Source organism: Accipiter gentilis, chromosome 10 (assembly GCF_929443795.1).
Source record: "Accipiter gentilis chromosome 10, bAccGen1.1, whole genome shotgun sequence".
Classification (NCBI taxonomy): domain Eukaryota; kingdom Metazoa; phylum Chordata; class Aves; order Accipitriformes; family Accipitridae; genus Astur; species Astur gentilis.
In genome coordinates, this window is record NC_064889.1 from 17359703 (window position 1) to 17377784 (window position 18082).

Sequence of the window (18082 nt, forward strand, 5' to 3'; positions counted from 1 at the left end):
GCATGACAGCTGGACTTCATCACCTAGTAACACTGCACACAGTCACAACATGTAGCACTGACTTCAATAAGTCCTTTATTTTTAAATAAAGAAATCCCACTGAATCAAAGGTAACAAAATTACATTTTGTTTTGCAATGACCTCCATTTTACACCACACAGAAGAACAAAAAAAATCAAAGAAAAAATCAAATACATTGTTTCATATATATTTTTATATATAATTTTAAAGGTAAACATCAGCAGATATAGAAAAATTGCATTGCTAGTTGCAAATCATCTCCCCTGCAGCTGTCAGCTCCAGAGAATCTGACTCAGAACATGGCAGCAGGGAGAGTGTCTCAGTATACAAGCTTTTTCAGGGCAGCATTTAGAGGTGGTTGCAGAGTATAATTTTGCCAATTTGAAAATATTTTCATAGTAAACTGCTCACCAAGAACATTAGAAGTCACTCAGCCTGTTCTAACAAGCTGCATGGGCAAAACGAGAAGAGCACAGGTTTGTTCTTCCTGAACTCTCCACACACCTCTTCAGCTTGGGATTTTCAGAGAAAGAGGTTATGCTTTCTCAAGAAGAATGTCTAGTGATCTGTCACTGAGAATTATGGTCAAGCTGTCAAGTAACACAATGACAAAACATGCTCCTTTGCAAAGCTGCTGACTTGGGCTAAGCACTAGGGTTTGGTTATATCAAATACAAGTGTGGTTTGTTTGGCTTTTTTTTATTTTTAAAAGACTTCCCAGTTGGCAGGGGCCATGAGAAGGGTCACCATCCCAGTCGAGCTACAGTGGAGATCCTAGAAGGAAGTTCTGTATCTAATCAAAGCTCTTGCATGACCAGAGATAGACAATGCAAGCTTGTCATTCAGACAGAAGCAAAAAGACTTTGTATAGAGCCACCTTATGGGATAGGCTCCTTACTGGCTTTAAAACTACCTGGCTTAGGCAAGGCCATTGGGTGAGACAGAAAGAAAAGCCTTTATCCACAGGTGAAGCTTTTGGAGAGTGTTATCAGATAGACTTGAAAAAGGCTGTTCAATACCAGCAGAGCCAACCTGATAAATGCTGCCCTGGATTGCAGTGTTTGTGTCCATGGATTAACCAGCAAAACCAAGAATACAGATGTTCAGAATAACCCTAGAAACCCTTGCACACAGCATGGAAAGCTGGCAACTGCTTTGACTCATTGACAGTACTTATGCCTAAGCTCCCCCAACAGCTGAGAAAGTCCAGGCCAGCGTAACAGACATTCCCAGCGATAAAAGGGGTACAGTTACAAGGCACCCCTCCCTCAGTCTGATGTTGCTCTGAGGCATTCTAAGCTTGGAGAAAACTCAGGAAGTCCTCACAACAAGAAGGGCTCTTTGCTTTTCACCTAGAAGCCATGAAGGAGACACTGCTCTGAGTCACTGTGGCTCCAGGACCTGCCCAGCCAACTGACCCATCTAACAAGTAAGGACACAGAGTATGACTCAAGCCAGAAACAAGATGCTCTTCACAACAAATGACTTATGCACCACAAGGCTAGGGCCTTTTCTGGTCTCCTGGAAAAAGACTGTGAAGAATTTCAATAAGCTCCAGACAGGCATAATATTTCTAGAAAAACTTGGAAGCAATCCAGGTGACTAAACTGTTTGGCAATTAAATGCTGAAGTTGCTACTCTCTACTCTTTCTTTTGAGATGTAGTCACTTAAGCAACCTACCTCCAGCTATGCTGCTGGAGAGTTAATAGACACAAGAACTTTGGGATTATAAGGTAACAAGTCACATATTAGGCAAAGCAAACCCTCCTTCTATGACTCAATCCCTACTGCTAGAGGAGCAGAGAGCTAAAAATGATCCACTGCTTATGTACACTGTTATTTTAAGCCTTGAAATAGACTGTAGCTAGTTGTAGGCTGCCCACAAGGGTCCTTTAAGTTAGTGCACACTTGTACAGTGTACACCACAAGAGGTGTCTTACTATCTAGTGTCTGAAAATTCATTTACTAAAAAGCAAAGCCCCAAAGGCTCTGACAGAGCTGTTACTGAAGTCTCTAGATACGCTGATGTCAGGGGAGGGGAAGAAAAAAGGGCAAGGCACCATGTGTCAAAGGGCTGTGGTCTAGGAACTTGTGACAGACCCAGGACAGATGACACAGGTAGCTTGGCTAAATTCAGTACTGGAGCTAATAGTTCCCAACATCTTTGCTTAATGCCCTGTCTTGGTAACCTGTATCTTCATAAACAGGAACTGCAGAAAAAAAAAGACTACAGGGAAGTGCAAGTGTCTGTCTTCACAGTGCAACTACAACACTGCCAAACCCATCTGAAAACACTGTCAATTTAGAAGCTAAGGGACCATTAAAAATGCTGGCAGATCTGATGTAGTAGAAGCTGCAAGTTCCTTGTGTTCAGTAAGAGCAAGTCCTAGCTGCTCACCTACAATCTTCAGATCTCTCCAGACACTGACAGAGGTGATGGTTGGACCAGCCTAACCAAAGAGTAATAGTTCTACAACTTGCTATCTGATTGAGAGAGTCCTTGGGGTTTATGATTAAGTGCTACTTACATCCAGTGACAGGAAAGAGGTGTGCATACCACATGGGACTACCTGTGGAAGAGCTCTGCTAACACTTTTTCTAATCCCAGTTTAAAACTAAACAGAGCACATGACAGATTCATCATGCTGTAATTTTGAACTGCACTATCAGACTATACTGTAACCATCTACAAGAGCACACTTCAACAACCTCGTGTCCTGACAAAAGATGAAAAAGATGACTTCACCTTTAAGACTTAAAAATTCAGATTGTATTTAAGGTTGAGTTCACTGGGCAAATGAAGACCACCAGCCCACATCACACAACTAACATTGCCTTATTTTGGGATAAAAGGGTATTTCAGATCAAGACTGTACATCCTATGCATCTTGGGGTACTGGCGCTAGGTATCAGTTGCCAGTCACTGTCAGCAGCAAGATTTAATACACAATTCCTTTCTTTGAAGGTCTTTGGATAACATGCACTGCAGCTTAACTTTCTCCTCTCCCACCTTCCCAAGATCTTTAAGTTACTGCTGCAAGTCTGACACCACGAGTCTTGCTCTGAAAGCAGCATCAAATTGGGTGAGATGAGAACATGTTTTTTGTTCTACTGCTTCCACCTACAACAAGCTTAGTAAGCTGAACCTCAAGCTCCAGAAACCTTGCACAAACAAGCCATGACAGAAGTTCTTCTTCCCTAAAGAGGCTAGAATTAGTTGGTCAAGTCACAAGTGGTTTGAACAGCTGTAGATGCAAGTGCAAAAACAGGTCAAAGGTGCAAGACAGAGACCCATATTACTTCTGTAGTTGAGAGTTTCAGAAAGACCACAGCATTGGCACTTCTGAAGTACGAAGGCTTGGGTTGCAGGGGAAGGAAGAAGTGTTCCTCAAAAAGACTCTCCAACTTCAAAGAAAGCCTGATTAGACAAAGCCACAGCTCCTGCTGCTTTGAGAATTGCCCAGTTGCTCACCTCATTTTAGAAAACTTGCCTAAAAACTGGTTGTCGATTGACTGGCGATCTGCTGTAGTGAAATCAGTTTGAAACAAGGGTACATTTGACAGGAAGGTCACTTCCTCATACCTCAGGAACAGAAAAACCCATTTGAAAGCCTAGTTTATCAAGAATGATCTTATTTGCAAAATGGAAGAAGGAAAATTTTTTTCCAAGAAAAAGCTTTCCAAGACAAAGCTCCACTTCCACAGGGACTGGCATGACTTGGCCAAAAAGCAGCAGCAAAACACTTGCCTTGCCTCAGCATTAACCTTCCCAGAGAGTACCCAGCCAGTTCTCACCCTCCTGACTTTGACATTCCAGGCAAGTCAACTGAACTGTTCTGCCAGTCTGGTGTCCTGGGGAAGAAGGCAGAGCTTCAGCCAGTTGAGGAACTGGGCAGAGCACCCCTGCTTTTGATAAGGCTCTCAAGTTGAGGAAGGCAGATATTTTGCTCTCAAAGGAGGTCAGATGCATACTGACCTTTCTTTCATAGGTATCCACATGTTGGGCTTCTCACCAACAGTGGTATTGGTACTAAAGACAACTTCTGTTCCTCTAGAGCTGTCTGAAGTTGATGCTCATCTCAGCATAGTAAAGCTGGATTGAGGAAGGACACATGAAGCATGGGAAGGGCAGTTTTGTTTCCTCAAGGCAGACAGCCATGACCTGTGTAAGCTACAGCTGTAGCATACTGTGAAAGTCAAAACACTTCTAAAGTTGTAACCCACTGGAGATAAAAACCATATCCCCTTAACACACCTAAATTTATACTGTATCTATTTGATGTGTACAAGTGTTGTTTACACTCCACTTCTGTTGACGTGAGAAGATATTTAAGTCATATCCAATGAATATTACATGAACAGCTACTTAAGCAAAAATCTGAAATGTCTTTTATGACAGATTTTAGTGATATACAGATGCAGTATGAATAAGAGGATAACAACATAGAGACAAGATATCCATCAGCTAAGAATATCCTTGCTAACTGATGCCTTAAAATAGTTCTTAAGGAACAGCCACAAGCATGGCCAAGTCTTGCTATAGCTTTATTTGGTCACATCTTTTCTTTGAAGAAAAAAGAAAACCTGGATTTACTAACAAGGAGAATGTGCAGATATCCACAGTTCCTTGTAACAGGCCAAGGTGTCTGGCCTAAGGCAAATGAAAGGAATTTCCTGATACAATAATGCACCTTTGCTACAATAGTTAATTATTGCTTTATTAAAACAAAACACCACCTCTCCAACCTACTGAAGTTCAGTGACAGGACAGTCCAGAAGGCTTCTTCTCCTATATTACCAGACTGAAGTCTTGCAGCTTGTTTCATCCTTAAGCTATAAACTAACACAGACCAAGGCTGAAGCAATAAAGTGCTAATTGATGTGGGAAGCATGACAGGAAAAGAACTTTACTGACACAGTGATAGAGAAGTCCTGAGGATGGATTAATGACACTACCATATTGACAGAATAAACAGTAAAAAAAGATTTTGACCACGAAGTTTCAGTCTCCAGAGTGTCATGGGACAACTTTCCTTCCAGGGGATAGACTAGGAGTCTTTAATAATCATCTTGGCACAGACCATAACAGCCACTTGAGGGAAAAGCACAAGGGAATAGGCATCTTTCCTGCAAACAGCTTTCACACTTCACTTTGCACATTAAAACTAGAAGAGGATGTCTGGGTGTGGAAAAGGAATTCAAGTGAGGAAGAGCCCAGTGTCTTACTGGAGCCAGTAATCTTACAGCATTTACACAGATATGGAAGTAGTTAGCCATGCAAAGATTATAATTTTAGTTGCACAGGGCTAGAGACATCCAGTTCCCCATCAACTGTAAGGCAAGTCATGTGTCTGAAAACCATTTGATGCTTTGAAAGCTAAGGGGAAGAATTTTGGTATAATTTACCCTGACATAAGGGGAATAAATCTGAAATAGATACATTCCCCCCAACAAATTAATCCCTAACAGAATACTTAATTGTCTATGAAGCATTCTTAAAAACAGATTGAGCTCACAAAAAGATCCTGCAGATTCTTAATCACTGGTTTCCATTTGGAAGCCAGAGCCAGCTTTAAAAAGCCCTGGGTTAAACAAAAAAATCCAGTACTAAAAAGATGACTACATTTAAAAAGAGGCAAAGATGACAAGAAGGTGACTGATCTGGTCTTGGTGTGAGAACAAATTAACATAGAAACATTAACTGGTATTACCAGCCTGCGGCTTTTCTCTACTTGGAGTCCCAGCATAAAGACAGCCCAATCCACAGACAGCTGAAGCATGGAAAAGTTAAGTATTTTTAAACTGATTGACTTGTATAAGTGCATTCCTAGGAACTAAAAGGCCTCCCTTGAGATGGTGCAAGGCTAGAACTCCACTTGCAGTCAAGCATCTGTTTTTCCAAGCCACATTGTAGTGGCTTACAGACTGAACCACTCACTGGCTTTTGGCTTGGTACAGGGTTTTTCCAGCACCGGGACAAAGAACAGAGTCATAGTTACACTGTAATCTGCACCTAAACAAACACTTCAGATCAAGTTTTTGACCAGCAGGTGAAAAGATTTTGACATTTTGATTTGCTATATTAAAGCAAGCAGTCTTTAGCTCAATAACCCTGTAACAAGTCAGAGTCAGCAACCTAATTCTTCAAGCAGAGCAGTAAGTTACAAACCCAAGTGACTATATATGCAAAGATGCTCTGACCAGATATTAACCTCCACTTTAACTCCACTTTGGAAGAAAACATTGTGATCAAACCCCAGCCATAGGATATCAAAGAGAATGGAACCTGAAGCAGCAGGTGAGGGAACAAGATGTTCCCAAAGGGCGAGATACACTGAAGTGATCCATAGTCTTTGGGTCAACTACTCCTGGCCAGATACAGCCTGCTCTGTGTCTGAGCAGTGAGACTTTGTCTTCTCCCACTGGCAGATGGCATTGGCATACTGTACCACAAGCTTATCCATCCAGGTAAGAGGTTCTGGGAATAGTACAGACCCCTCAAAAAATCCCAGGTGGCCTCCATGAAGGGGCAGCACATGCATGACATTTTCCCTTTTCTCTGTAAAACAAAACAAGGCACAAAGTTCCAGAAGGTTAACATCTTAGAGCTGAGAATGAAACCACCTTAAGTTATGATAATCAACTTGACCCTTGGCATAGCATCTGAACCAAAGGAGCAGTCACATGTAGGAAGCAGAAATGCACTGACAAAGGCCACAGCTACTTTGAAGTCCAAAGCACATAACCTCACTGCTTCACAGAACAGGCCAGTCTGCAGGAACCAATCCCAGCCAGTACGAGAAGTCTGCCCAAGAAACACTGCTGGCTGGGCCCTTACAGCAGTACCTGTATTGCCATAACAACACTCATTCTTTAGCAAATGAGTATCTTTAACTCACAGGCACTGGAACTAGGACTGTTAGCATCATGTCGAGCTGCACTAAGCTCTGACAGTATATCAGCCACCTTGTTCCATGTATAGTGAGAAAATCCCTGTGCTTTCTTCTGTCTGGAAGCAGCTGTGAATAAATACTCTGCTCTCATCTTTCAAACAGGAAAAGAATTAGCCCTGCTTCCCTCCCTGTGCATCCACTATTTGTGTGACAAAGCAGCAGCCAGCTCCCTCTTCCGAGCTTCTAAAGGTAATTTGCCTTTTTCCTTGGCTGAAATAGACAGCTCACAGAACTCCTTTCAAGGGAGAGATCCTAGTCCAGTACCAAACAACACAGTCATGCATGTGCCCCCCCTTTCATCAGCAAAGGGGACTGTTGATATGTACTTGATCAAAACTATCACTATAATAACCCATCTTTCTACTAAATCCCAGTGAGGAATGGAGACATAGGGGAGCATTTTTCCATTCAAGAATTTAACCTGCTGGCTATCAACACAAGCCAAAACAGCAGAAGGTGCCTGAAAGGACCCAAGTTCCCCCTGCTCAAGGTTAGCCTTGTTAGTTCTAGCAACTGGTGATTTAAAAACACTCAGTACACCTCCCACAGGATTACAGATGTAAGGAGGCAAGTCAAGCTGCTTTGAAATCATGGATCGGATCATGATGTGATAAGGAAGCTGCAGGTACACAAATGCGCACAGCTGGAGGAAACTGCTTCAACATACCTGAAAGAGCCTTTGGAATTGATAGAAGACTCTCATGCACAAGAGGGTCATCAGCAGCATTAACCAACAGAAGAGGAACATAGATCTACATGAAGAAACATGGCAGAAAAGGAAAAACAGTAAGGGGTTGGTATTTAAATTTCAGTCTACCAACTGTAAAAGCATCTTAGCTTAACTTAAGACATCTTATTTCAGAATGGCCCTGTACCTGCAGAAGCATCAGAAAAGCAGAAGAGTCAAAATTTAAGGCTGGTGGCTTTTCACCAGTGGAGTTCTTCACAGCACTTGATTTTTTTTTTTCCCTCCCAACTCAATTGTATGCAAGGGGTAGGGATGCATCAGAGCAAACACAGATTGAGTCACAGATCTTCCCCATTCTCAGAATTCACATAGCTACACCCTTTTTTGCTCTGTACTGCTTTGCACATCAGGCAGCTAGTACCAGCTCTATTATGGACACCTTGGTTGAAGTCCAGGGAATGCCCTTGGAACATCTCCATCCTCTGGCTCAGTAGATCTGAGGGGATCTCAGTGGAATTAATTCCACTTCTGCAAAACTTTGGTCTGCTAAGCATCTGCCTGCTAGATAGCATCCTGAGTGTCTTCCATTTTTCTTCCTTGAAACTGCAGGTTCCATGCCACCACCCATTTCTGACCTTATATCCTCATACACTCAGAGCAGTTCAGCTGAATGCGTGGCTTTATCTAGACCACCTGGGTGCTACTACCTGTCAGTTATAAGCTCTTAAAAGCCCAGAGCATCTAGCCCCAGTATTAGAGGTAGCAAGAACTGAAATCCCACTCCAATATACTGTGTCTGATTATTTCTGAAAATCCCAGCTAAGACAGCTGTGTCTAGGTATCAACAACAGAAACCACAGTGTGTTTACTCTCCAGTAGGAAAATGAAGGTACAAAAGCAGTCTCTATTACAAGAGCTTACCCTGTGCAAGTAATGCAGGCAGCTTTCTTCTTCATAGTATTCCTTCAGGGAACTGTAGCCATGGAACTTCCTGAAATAGAGAAGACTGTCATCGCAATCATCTGCTTCTAGTATCCATGTGACTCTTACTTTCAAGTGAGGGCATACATGCAGAGATAGGAACAATGCCTCAATCTTCATAGACAATGCTTTTTTCCTACCCAGTATCTCTGCAAAACTCACCTTTGGCAGCACATGCCTTTATGCTTTCTGTGCTTACTCAAACATTGTGATAGCATGGGCAAGTTAAAAATGCAAGTTGAAGTCTAGCAGCCTTCAGAGCATTTATTTTGAAGCATCCCACTTAATAGTACATATGGAAGAAAAAAATTACTGTCTTGTTCATCTTTACCTGGAAGCCTCTTCAAATACAAAACCACCACAGTTTATGAACTTCAAACATACTGAACAAAAGAGCATGCCTACGAGCCACCCAGAATTCACTGCGATTCTAGTTCTTTGCCAAATCCTTAGCACTCCATCCCAAACCAAGAATTCAGTCAACCTATACTCATGTGCAGGTGTTTTTTTGTTTGGTTGTTTTTTTGGTTGTTTTTTTTTTTTTTTTTTTTTTTACATAAGAGGCAACATAGCTGTTGTCCCTGAGGCCTTTCTAGTTTGGGCCAAGGGATGATAGGGAGATTTCCCTAGGAATAGCTTTTAAAAAGCAGCTAGCAATACTCCCAGTCTGCCAAAAGTGTTATAGCTGTACAGCTGATAGTTTAAAGCTTCATTTTGGAAAGGTATAAATGCCTTATACAGAATATGCCATGGTATGAACACTGCCACTGAAGAAAGTGCTATGTTGTTTTCAAGGACACAGACAGTAACACACTACTGCTTAATAAAGCAGAGAGCTTAATTTAGGTGTTAGTATGACAAGTAAAAGAGATTGTATTATCCCAGCCAATCCTAACGTTTATTGAAAAGGCAGTAGTGTTTTTTGGGGAGAAGTTAGTGTTTTGTTTCCCCCCGCCCCCCCCAAATTCAAGCAAGGCTAAGAACATTCATGAGCCATTATGAGCGGCTTTCCACATTCTGCACTGCTTTTTGCTAGAGCTTGCAGCAGAACTGGCCTCTTCCTATGTTATTGAAGGCTGCAGTTTCAGATTTACTGATAAATAAATGCCTCCTGGATGATTCTACAGAAGCTGTGACTGTCAATAGTAAGTTGGGGTTTTTTCCTGATAAGTTTTATTCACTGCGAAGGCAAGGAAGAATTTCTGAGGTTGTCAGCACTGTATTTCAGCAGACTCCTACAGGCGCAGCAAGGTACATGCAAGAGCAACACTTGAAAGAAAAGGTACTTTCAGAGATCCACACAGGATCAGAGAATCACCCTTCATACCTCATAACGTTATCATCAATCTGCATAAGGGATGTTGCTGTATAGAGTTTGCTCAGATCAGCATCTGACAGGCTTTGTGGCTTCTTCATGTTATCTCCAAAAAGAACTTGCCTGAAAGAGTAACATCAAGACAGACAACCAAATAACATAAGGGCAGCAAAGCCATGACCTGTTCAAGGACAAAGTTTACCAAGTCTGACAAGATAACAATAGAATTAGACTACATATACATGAGGCTTTCTTGGGACCAGCTCATTTGTCCACCTCCCTTTGCAGCAAGACATTACAGAAACCCTAGCAGCCTCTTTATAGAAAAAATGTTTTCCTGTCATACTGAAAAACTGCATGAGGGGCCTCTAAAAAGAATCTTCCCAGAACAGACAGCGCTAAGGGTATTTGGAACAGAGGCTGGGTTACAGGGAGGGTCCTTTGGCTTCAGACCAAAGACGTGGGTGGCTCGGGTGAGAGCACTAGCAGTCCTGGGCATAGTATCTCCACCATCTGGTCCTAAAGTCTCCCCAGCACAGATATTAGGTTAGCTCACACAGCAGAAATTACTTGGGACATTACCTTAGCAGAAAGCTATTTACTATGGACACTTGTCATAATTAGTTATTGCCCTCAGGAGAGGACATGTTTCTTTACCAGAACAAGCTGCTCCCCTAACAAATAGAACAAAAGCCACAAGTTGGAAAGGGGTTTTTATTTCCTTTCAGAGGCAGCTGCAGGGCAGAGCAGAAGGGAGGCTAGGTTTGATTTGGGGGAGCTGCCTTAGAGCACAAGTGATTACAGAAAAAAAAGTTTACTTAACAGACTCGCCTTTCAGCCAGCACCATTTTTTTCTGGGTTATGGATTTAAGTACCATTTAATGGGAGCTTACCTCACTTCACATGTGAAATTTGGGCAAGTTGTCTAAATATTTGTCAATCTGGAATGAATTATGTGGATCATCCTATATGTCAGCTGTTCCAATTCCTTCTACAAGTGTTTCATACTGCACAGGAGTGTAAACAATGAACCAAAAGTTTGCAAGTGACATATGCTTTTAATTGGAATGGGTTTTAGATATTCCCCTCCTTTTCCCTCGAGTCAGGCAACTTCAGATATACACAGATGAGGTACTTACACATTTACTGCCCTAGAAAGAAGTACCCAGAGAACTTCTGATGGAAGAAACAACAATATTGAGCATGCCACCTGTTTAACACACACATTCCTTCGATATGCGAGAGCCACAGATCACAGCAGCAGCACTGGGATCCTACAAGTACACTGGCACTCCAGGAGGAGCAACACTAAGTATTTTGCTAGCTACATGCTCTTTCTAGAGGAACAGCTAGAAGCCAGAGCTACAGTTTGACTATTTGCTTATTTGATAAGCAGCAGCCTCATACAGCAGATCTTAGATTAATCCTACCTGAGGTAGGTGACAGAACAAGAGGTTCCTGGAATAGGAAATTCTTTGGCTAGAAGTGAAGCAGATGCAGAACACTTCACTTTGAAGTCTAATTGCAATGTTTTCCTGTGCACATCGTGTTTGTTCATTAAGGAAGTCTCCTTGGAAGGCAAAAAGACAACAAAGCCTGCTTTCTTCTAACAAGATCACCAAAGCCTATTTGTAAATATTATGGTATATGAAAGAGATTGACACAGGCTTCCCTCCTCTGTTGGTTCATCTAAAGACCACCAAGCAAGGAACTGGTGCATCATCTTTCAGGAGTCCTATTTTAAAGGACCAAGACAAATCCAGCATAGCAATTGACCCAATCAATACTATCAAAGCGATGTACTGCAGTACCTGTGAGACAGGATGATCTTCTTCATGTTGTCTGCCATGAGAAAGTTATAAAATCTTCTACATTGATCCCACTGCATGAAGGTTTCCTGTGCCCTAGAAAAAACCATGCAAAACAAAGCTGTTAATGGAGATCTTGAAAGATCAGATTAATACTCTGTAACATCTTCTGGCAGCCTAGAGGCAATGTAAACAAATCTCTAGGCCTTCCTGCCACAGCTTTAACCTTTTCCAGGAAATGACTTCCACTTCGATGAAGTTTGGTAGGGTCAGAAAACACATCTGCAGTCTCATTTTGCACAATGCAATTAGCTGTTTTTATAAGAGCATTTAACAGCCATCAGTCAAGATCTGCAACACTGACAAGAGGATTTTAGTATCCCTTTGCATAAGTTGAATGTAATTTACCTAACGGGACTACCAAGGAAAGTACTAAAACTTGTTGCTGAACAAAGTGTTGTCTATTGTGTATATTAACTTTGCAGAGGAAATAATGCATGCAGATGTTTCCAATATCTACAGACACTAGTATTGTTTTAGCTTCATTGGCAGGAGCTGTAGGAATAAATATTAGTTGCAGCTGCAAGTGGCATCTGAGTTGAAGTCTCACCCATTTTCAAAGCAGAACAGCACTTCACAGCTTATCTGTTGTTAAAACAGAATTAAAGCCATCCAGACTTGTAAGCTCTGCCAGATACCAGCACTCCTTTGCTATGCAGGGTCATGGGCAGGTTATAGCTTTACTCTTAGCAGGGTTTGCTGTTACTGAGGAAACACACTATCATTTACTGAGCAACCTAAGAATGCTGGGAGCAGTTTCAGCTACTGAAGTACTCCTACCATTTAAACATTAACATACCATGAGAACTATAGCAGATTTAGCATGACCTCCTAAGCCACAACCTGCAAGTCCCCTACCAGAGCAAAAGCAAGCTATGTTTTCTTGTAGTAAGCCATGCTGGAATATGGATTATTTTTTTTTAAAAACAACTTTCATATCTTTTTGTCTAGCCAGACTACCTACCATGTTTATGCCAGGGAAGGGGAATTAAGGAAGACAGGAAGATGCACATTTCTTTCTTCACAAAAGATTTTCCAAGCAAACCTATTAAGTTACTACAAGATGTTATAAGTTAAAGCTACTGCATTTCCCTACAGGTCCTCTGATGTACAGTAGTACTACTAATATGAAGAGCTGCAAGCACTGAAAAAAGGAAGCTTCTGGTATTTTGAAGACTGCACAGGTTTCAAAGCTGAGGACTCTCCCCACAGCCTGTAGCTATGGCAAAGATGCATTCCACAAGATCAAGAAGCAGAATCAAGCCTGTACAGGCAAAGATTAAGGAATGAGACATGTCCCCATTTAGCCTTGGGGAACAAATTCCCCATACTGTGTTAATTCATTAAACTAAGAGTCTCATATTCTTCTGGCACATCCTAGTGTTGCTGCTACTTTATTACGCCCATCTACGAGACTCATGCTTAATGCTCGGGAAAAGCTTTTTCCTATTTCAGATATCTGCTTCACATTGCTCACCACCACTGTTCCTTCACTTCCTAAAGTTATTTGGGCGATAAAGGCTGTACAAGCTAATAAAAAAAGAAAATGGAATTGTAAACTAACTGGTCACATCTACCTGGCTAATCCATTTTCATGTAGCCCAGAGGGATGATGCCAATTATTTTACTAGACCAAGCCCAGAAAGGCAAACACTTAACCATTCCACCTGGAGGTGCTTTGTACCTCCTTTCTCCCACTTCTATAACAAGGGGCACAAGGCCCTCCCTATCCTGTCTTTTGCTTAGTAGATACTTATTGGTGTTGCTTTCCCCTAGCTCTTTGCTAATTAGCCTTTAAAGCAGAAGTAGCTATTAGGTAGGGAGACACAAGATCTGAAAAGACTTCCTGCTGATTGCCCAGTAATGCACAGCAGATGTTTTGACTGGATATTTGCTAGTAGATGTTTACCCAGCAGGTGGAGACAAGAGCTCAATAATCCAAACAACCCACTGAAGACTTGCACTGAACTCAAGACAAGCAGCTGTTATTTTTCCACACAAATATCCAAGTGCAGCATTGTTAAACAGGTTGTCCTTGCCCTGCTATTCTACCAGCACATCACGACACACTACTACAGAAATCGGCTTAGAGAACAGCATTACTCACATAATTTTGGAGACCAGAAATACAATATTGTGTAATTGCAGAAGATGAACCAAGTGGACTGCAGCCAGATGTGATCCTTGCAAACCCCATCTGATGGCTGCAATTGAAGAGCTGGCTTCAAAAGGATGCTCCGTGCTCCATGCCAGAACCCCAAGACAACTAAGAACATTTTACTTGAAACAAAACAGAAAAACTGTTCCTGAAAGCATCTGTTCAGATTTTAAGGGTGTGAACTCATGAGGACCTAGCAGTAGCTTATATACTCCTTTAGCAGTAGTCACATCTGATCTCAAAAGGGATTAGGTATGCTGGAATATTACTGAAGTGCATATCAAGTTTCTACATCTTAATGCTTCCAGAAAGGCTTCTTACTTTCACCTGTAAGAGCTTAACTCATAAGAGGTGTCTTCAGACTGTATCAAACTGGTCCCTGCACAAGCAGAGCATCAGCAGCATCAAGAGAGTTCCAGCTACCTTGACCAGGCTGCGAGACCAAATTCCATAGCAAGCCCCTCACAGGGCTGCCATAGTTTCACCATTTTTATCTGCCCAAAGGATCTTGACCCAAATACCCCAGTTTCAGCAACCCCTTTTGCCTTTCAAATAGTCTCAGGACTCAAAAGTGCAGTTAAGTTACTGTAAAGTCAGCTACACCTTAGTAGTTTCATATGTACACACAGTAAAAACTGAAAGTAGTAGCTTAGCCAGTTACACTGTTTTAATCTTTATTAACTGTGCATACATGGAAAGTTACTGCACACTAGCTGAGACACCAGTTTTCAAGCAGCAGTGCTGTACCCAGATCCTCCATCACTAAATGCAAGTGTTAGCACTAGGTGGAGCTGTTACAGCTCTTGAAGTGCTACAGCCTTGGCTTCCAGGCAGGGAACCACATTTTAAGGCAGACTTTAGGGCTTTAAGCCTTCTCCTCCCCACCTTCCAAATGGTATAACATAGTTGCAAGTGTCTCTCCATCTACTCGTTAGCCCAAAGCACTGCTTCAGTGACACAGAGAGGCAAGCATGGACTGACAGTTGGAGCTGTGTGTCTCTTTCCAGTCTCCACAAGTTAACAGCTGCCAAACTGCACACTGAAGCCAGACAAGCTATTATGAACCAAGGGATACTTCTCAGAGTGATGAGGAAGTGTAAACTATTGCTTGCAAACCTGGCATCACCTCAGCAGTTTGTCACACTTCCCAGCCTGCCTAGTTAATTACACCAGGACTGCATGGGGAATGCCTCCTCTCAGGACACTGTACAGTCCTAATGAGACAGAATTAGGCCAGCTCACATGCACAGACAAGAAGCTGCCAGCATGTACCTGGCCAGGTACAGAAAACTTATTTGCATTGTTGACAGAAAGCTTATTTGTGCTGCCAAGCCAACAAAGCTTGGCCTGCTCCTTCCGCATCCCACATGCTGCAGTCAGACCAGTTCAATGCAAGAGAAGCAGCACACTCTCCCCAGTGCCCCCTCGCATGCACCCTGCTAAAGATCTGCCCGCTCCTGCATCCCCAGAAGAGACTAGCATGGAGAAGTCTCTAGACCTACCTCAGTGCACTGTACCCCTGGCACACACTGACACAGCAGAGGACTCGCTCCTGGTTGGCCTGGCTCTCTCCCAGGTATTTGCACACAATGTTTCCACCCAAGCTGAAGCCCACAACAACCAGCTGGGTCTGAGGGTAGGTCTTCTTGATGTAATTAACCATGGCACCAAATTCCCAGGTGCAACCTAAAAGGTAAAGACAAAGTCAAGAATCATCTTTTAACAGACCTAGATTCCCACTTCAAGCTTTAAGTTCAGCTTCTTACCCCTTTCTGAATTTAACAGCCTTAAGGTTAAAAACTCCGATTCACACATGTGTTCGTGTATCTGTTTCATGAGTCCTGTGGACCTTAGCTCATGCTTAGTTCTAACAGACTGCCAAAGTAAGATGAAATTAACTTGCTTAAAAAGTTACAGCAACAGCTAATCTGACAATCAAAACTCTTCCTTTCTAAAGCAGCTTAAAAAGCAGAGTCCAGCAACTCTGGGCTTGACATTACTACCTAAGAACAGCACACATCATTACCTTCCTGAGGCAGTTTGCCATTTCTGAACTGAAGTGGGTGTCTGGAAAGCAGCTTGCTCCTTTGCTTTTAGCAAGACTGCCGTGGATCCTTAAACCCATGCTGATGCAGGGAGGGGATGGAAATGCAGAGTTGGCTTGTCAGGACAGAGCTCTCAGTGGACTGCCGCACAGACTAAGCAGGTGCTCTCTGGAATCAGAGGGAAGGGTTTAAGCAGAGGCAGCTAGCCCTTTTTAACCACTGAAGAGGTAAAGATACTGCAGCTTCCTAGAAGACATATGGGTATCCCCTCTTCAAGAGAGAAGTGCCTCTATACAGATCTTTTCTGCTCTCAGCTAACACCTATTTGCATCCCCCAGGCTGCAGGCACCAAGGGGTCCAGTTTCTGGCAGTACTGGGGTCCTCGGATTGTTTGACAGTCTTGAAGGCCTCCATACATGCAACACCTGAATACCTACAGCTATTTCTCCTGCCTCTGAGTTTGGGAAAAGGAAATGTGAAGAGAAGCAGCTGCAAAACTGATGGCATTAGTACACTGGTATCAACTGCCTATGCACTTCCCATCGGATTTAAGACTGCAAACAAAGAACACAAGAGGCACCACATGAGCAACAGAAATAAAACTCCAGCTGCTTATTCCTGCCTAGAGTCAAACTCAGCTCTATCCTGGGGAAATTGTCCAGGGAGATAAATCCTAAGAGTTGGGATTCTACCCTGTGCCAACCAAACACTGCTCCAGTGTGACCTCACCCCAACTGTAGCATCCTTGCTAGACATCAGACTCGGGTTTTAGCTAGCTCTGGAGCAGACTGAGCACCAGGTTTTGTGCTTACTTCAGTGAAACAGCAAGCTTTAGGCTGAGCATTTCAGGAAGGCTTGGGCACTTCCTTGTGAACATTCTTAATGAACAATTTTAGTCAAGATGACAAATGCTGCGTTGCTCCGGTTTCCTCTGTAAGAAGACAGCAGTCAAAATACTTCAGTGTTTGACCTTCATGATCTGAGGACAGCTGGTAACTATTTCAGAAATTGAAAACTAGATTAGCAACAGGTCCAGCTTGATGTGAAGCTGGAAGATTCAGTGAATCACAAATTTAGGCTACTTGCTCCTCAACAAATATGTCAGGAATCCAGCAAAAGCTGGAAGGACACTGGGATATTTGGGTTGGAGGCAGAGTAAAGTCTGCTCATGGTCTTGCTGGCCCTCTGCTTAATGAGCAACTCTGCCAAGTGATTTATTGTCTTACTCAACAGAAGTACTAGGCATTCCTTGCCCTTTCCAAGGCTATAGAAGACTCGGAAAGGTATGTCTCAGGAGATGCACTACAGAATAACCCCTAAGGTCTAAAGTAAAGTTCCATGGAAGAAACCTCTCAACTTTTATCAAAAAAGCAGATGCTTTAAGGAGGTCAAGCTTAGTTCCCAAGACATGGTAGGCTTGAAGCCATTAACAGCCCAGGGCCCCAGTAGAAACTGAGGTACTTGGTATTCCTGAAATGTTTTCCACCAAGGAGTAGATTTAATAACTATAAAACAAGCAACCAAGCATTACAGCCTATTTGCCTGCCAGACTCAGAATCTCAAAGCACAGTATTTCTATTTCAGCAATTCAACTGTTCAAGATAAACATTCAAACTGTTAATCCAAACTCTTAGCAATAAGTATCTTAGTTATCTTTAAAAAAAGAAAAAGAAACCTAACACTGGCCTGCTAAATCCACAACTGACTCCTGACATAACGTACCTATAGATGTTTGCAGTAAAGAGGGACATGGGGGCTCAAGAGCTCAAGAACAAGCAGATCAGGTCACGGGCAAGAAGGCCACATTCTACAAAGACCATGTTACTCACTAGCAGGGCAATTAAGAATTGTTGGAGTCACCCTTTACGCAGTTCCAAATCCTTTATTCCTTTTAATTTCTAGGTTAAGAAAGATTTCCTTATATTCAAGATGAAAGCCCAAAAGCATGGCAGTTAAGAACTACCACTTACATAGCTTTACTGTCATACTGTAGAATTATTGCTTTTCTTGACATGTGTTACATCCAGGGACCAATCCTCATGTGTCCCTCCT

General features: G+C 42.4%; 1 protein-coding gene across 1 annotated transcript in view; it reads right to left on the reverse strand.

The window, feature by feature from the left end:
* Nucleotides 1-47: 47 nt before the first annotated feature.
* ABHD2 (abhydrolase domain containing 2, acylglycerol lipase) overlaps nucleotides 48-18082 on the reverse strand; it is a 42444-nt gene continuing 24409 nt past the window's right edge. Inside the window, exons 6-11 of the mRNA XM_049812118.1 lie at nucleotides 15488-15671; nucleotides 11771-11863; nucleotides 9972-10082; nucleotides 8585-8654; nucleotides 7643-7727; nucleotides 48-6581 (exon numbers count right to left, since the gene is read on the reverse strand). Of these exons, the coding sequence (XP_049668075.1) occupies nucleotides 6385-6581; nucleotides 7643-7727; nucleotides 8585-8654; nucleotides 9972-10082; nucleotides 11771-11863; nucleotides 15488-15671 (740 nt within the window). The 3' untranslated portion in view covers nucleotides 48-6384. The remainder of the gene's footprint in view (nucleotides 6582-7642; nucleotides 7728-8584; nucleotides 8655-9971; nucleotides 10083-11770; nucleotides 11864-15487; nucleotides 15672-18082) is intronic.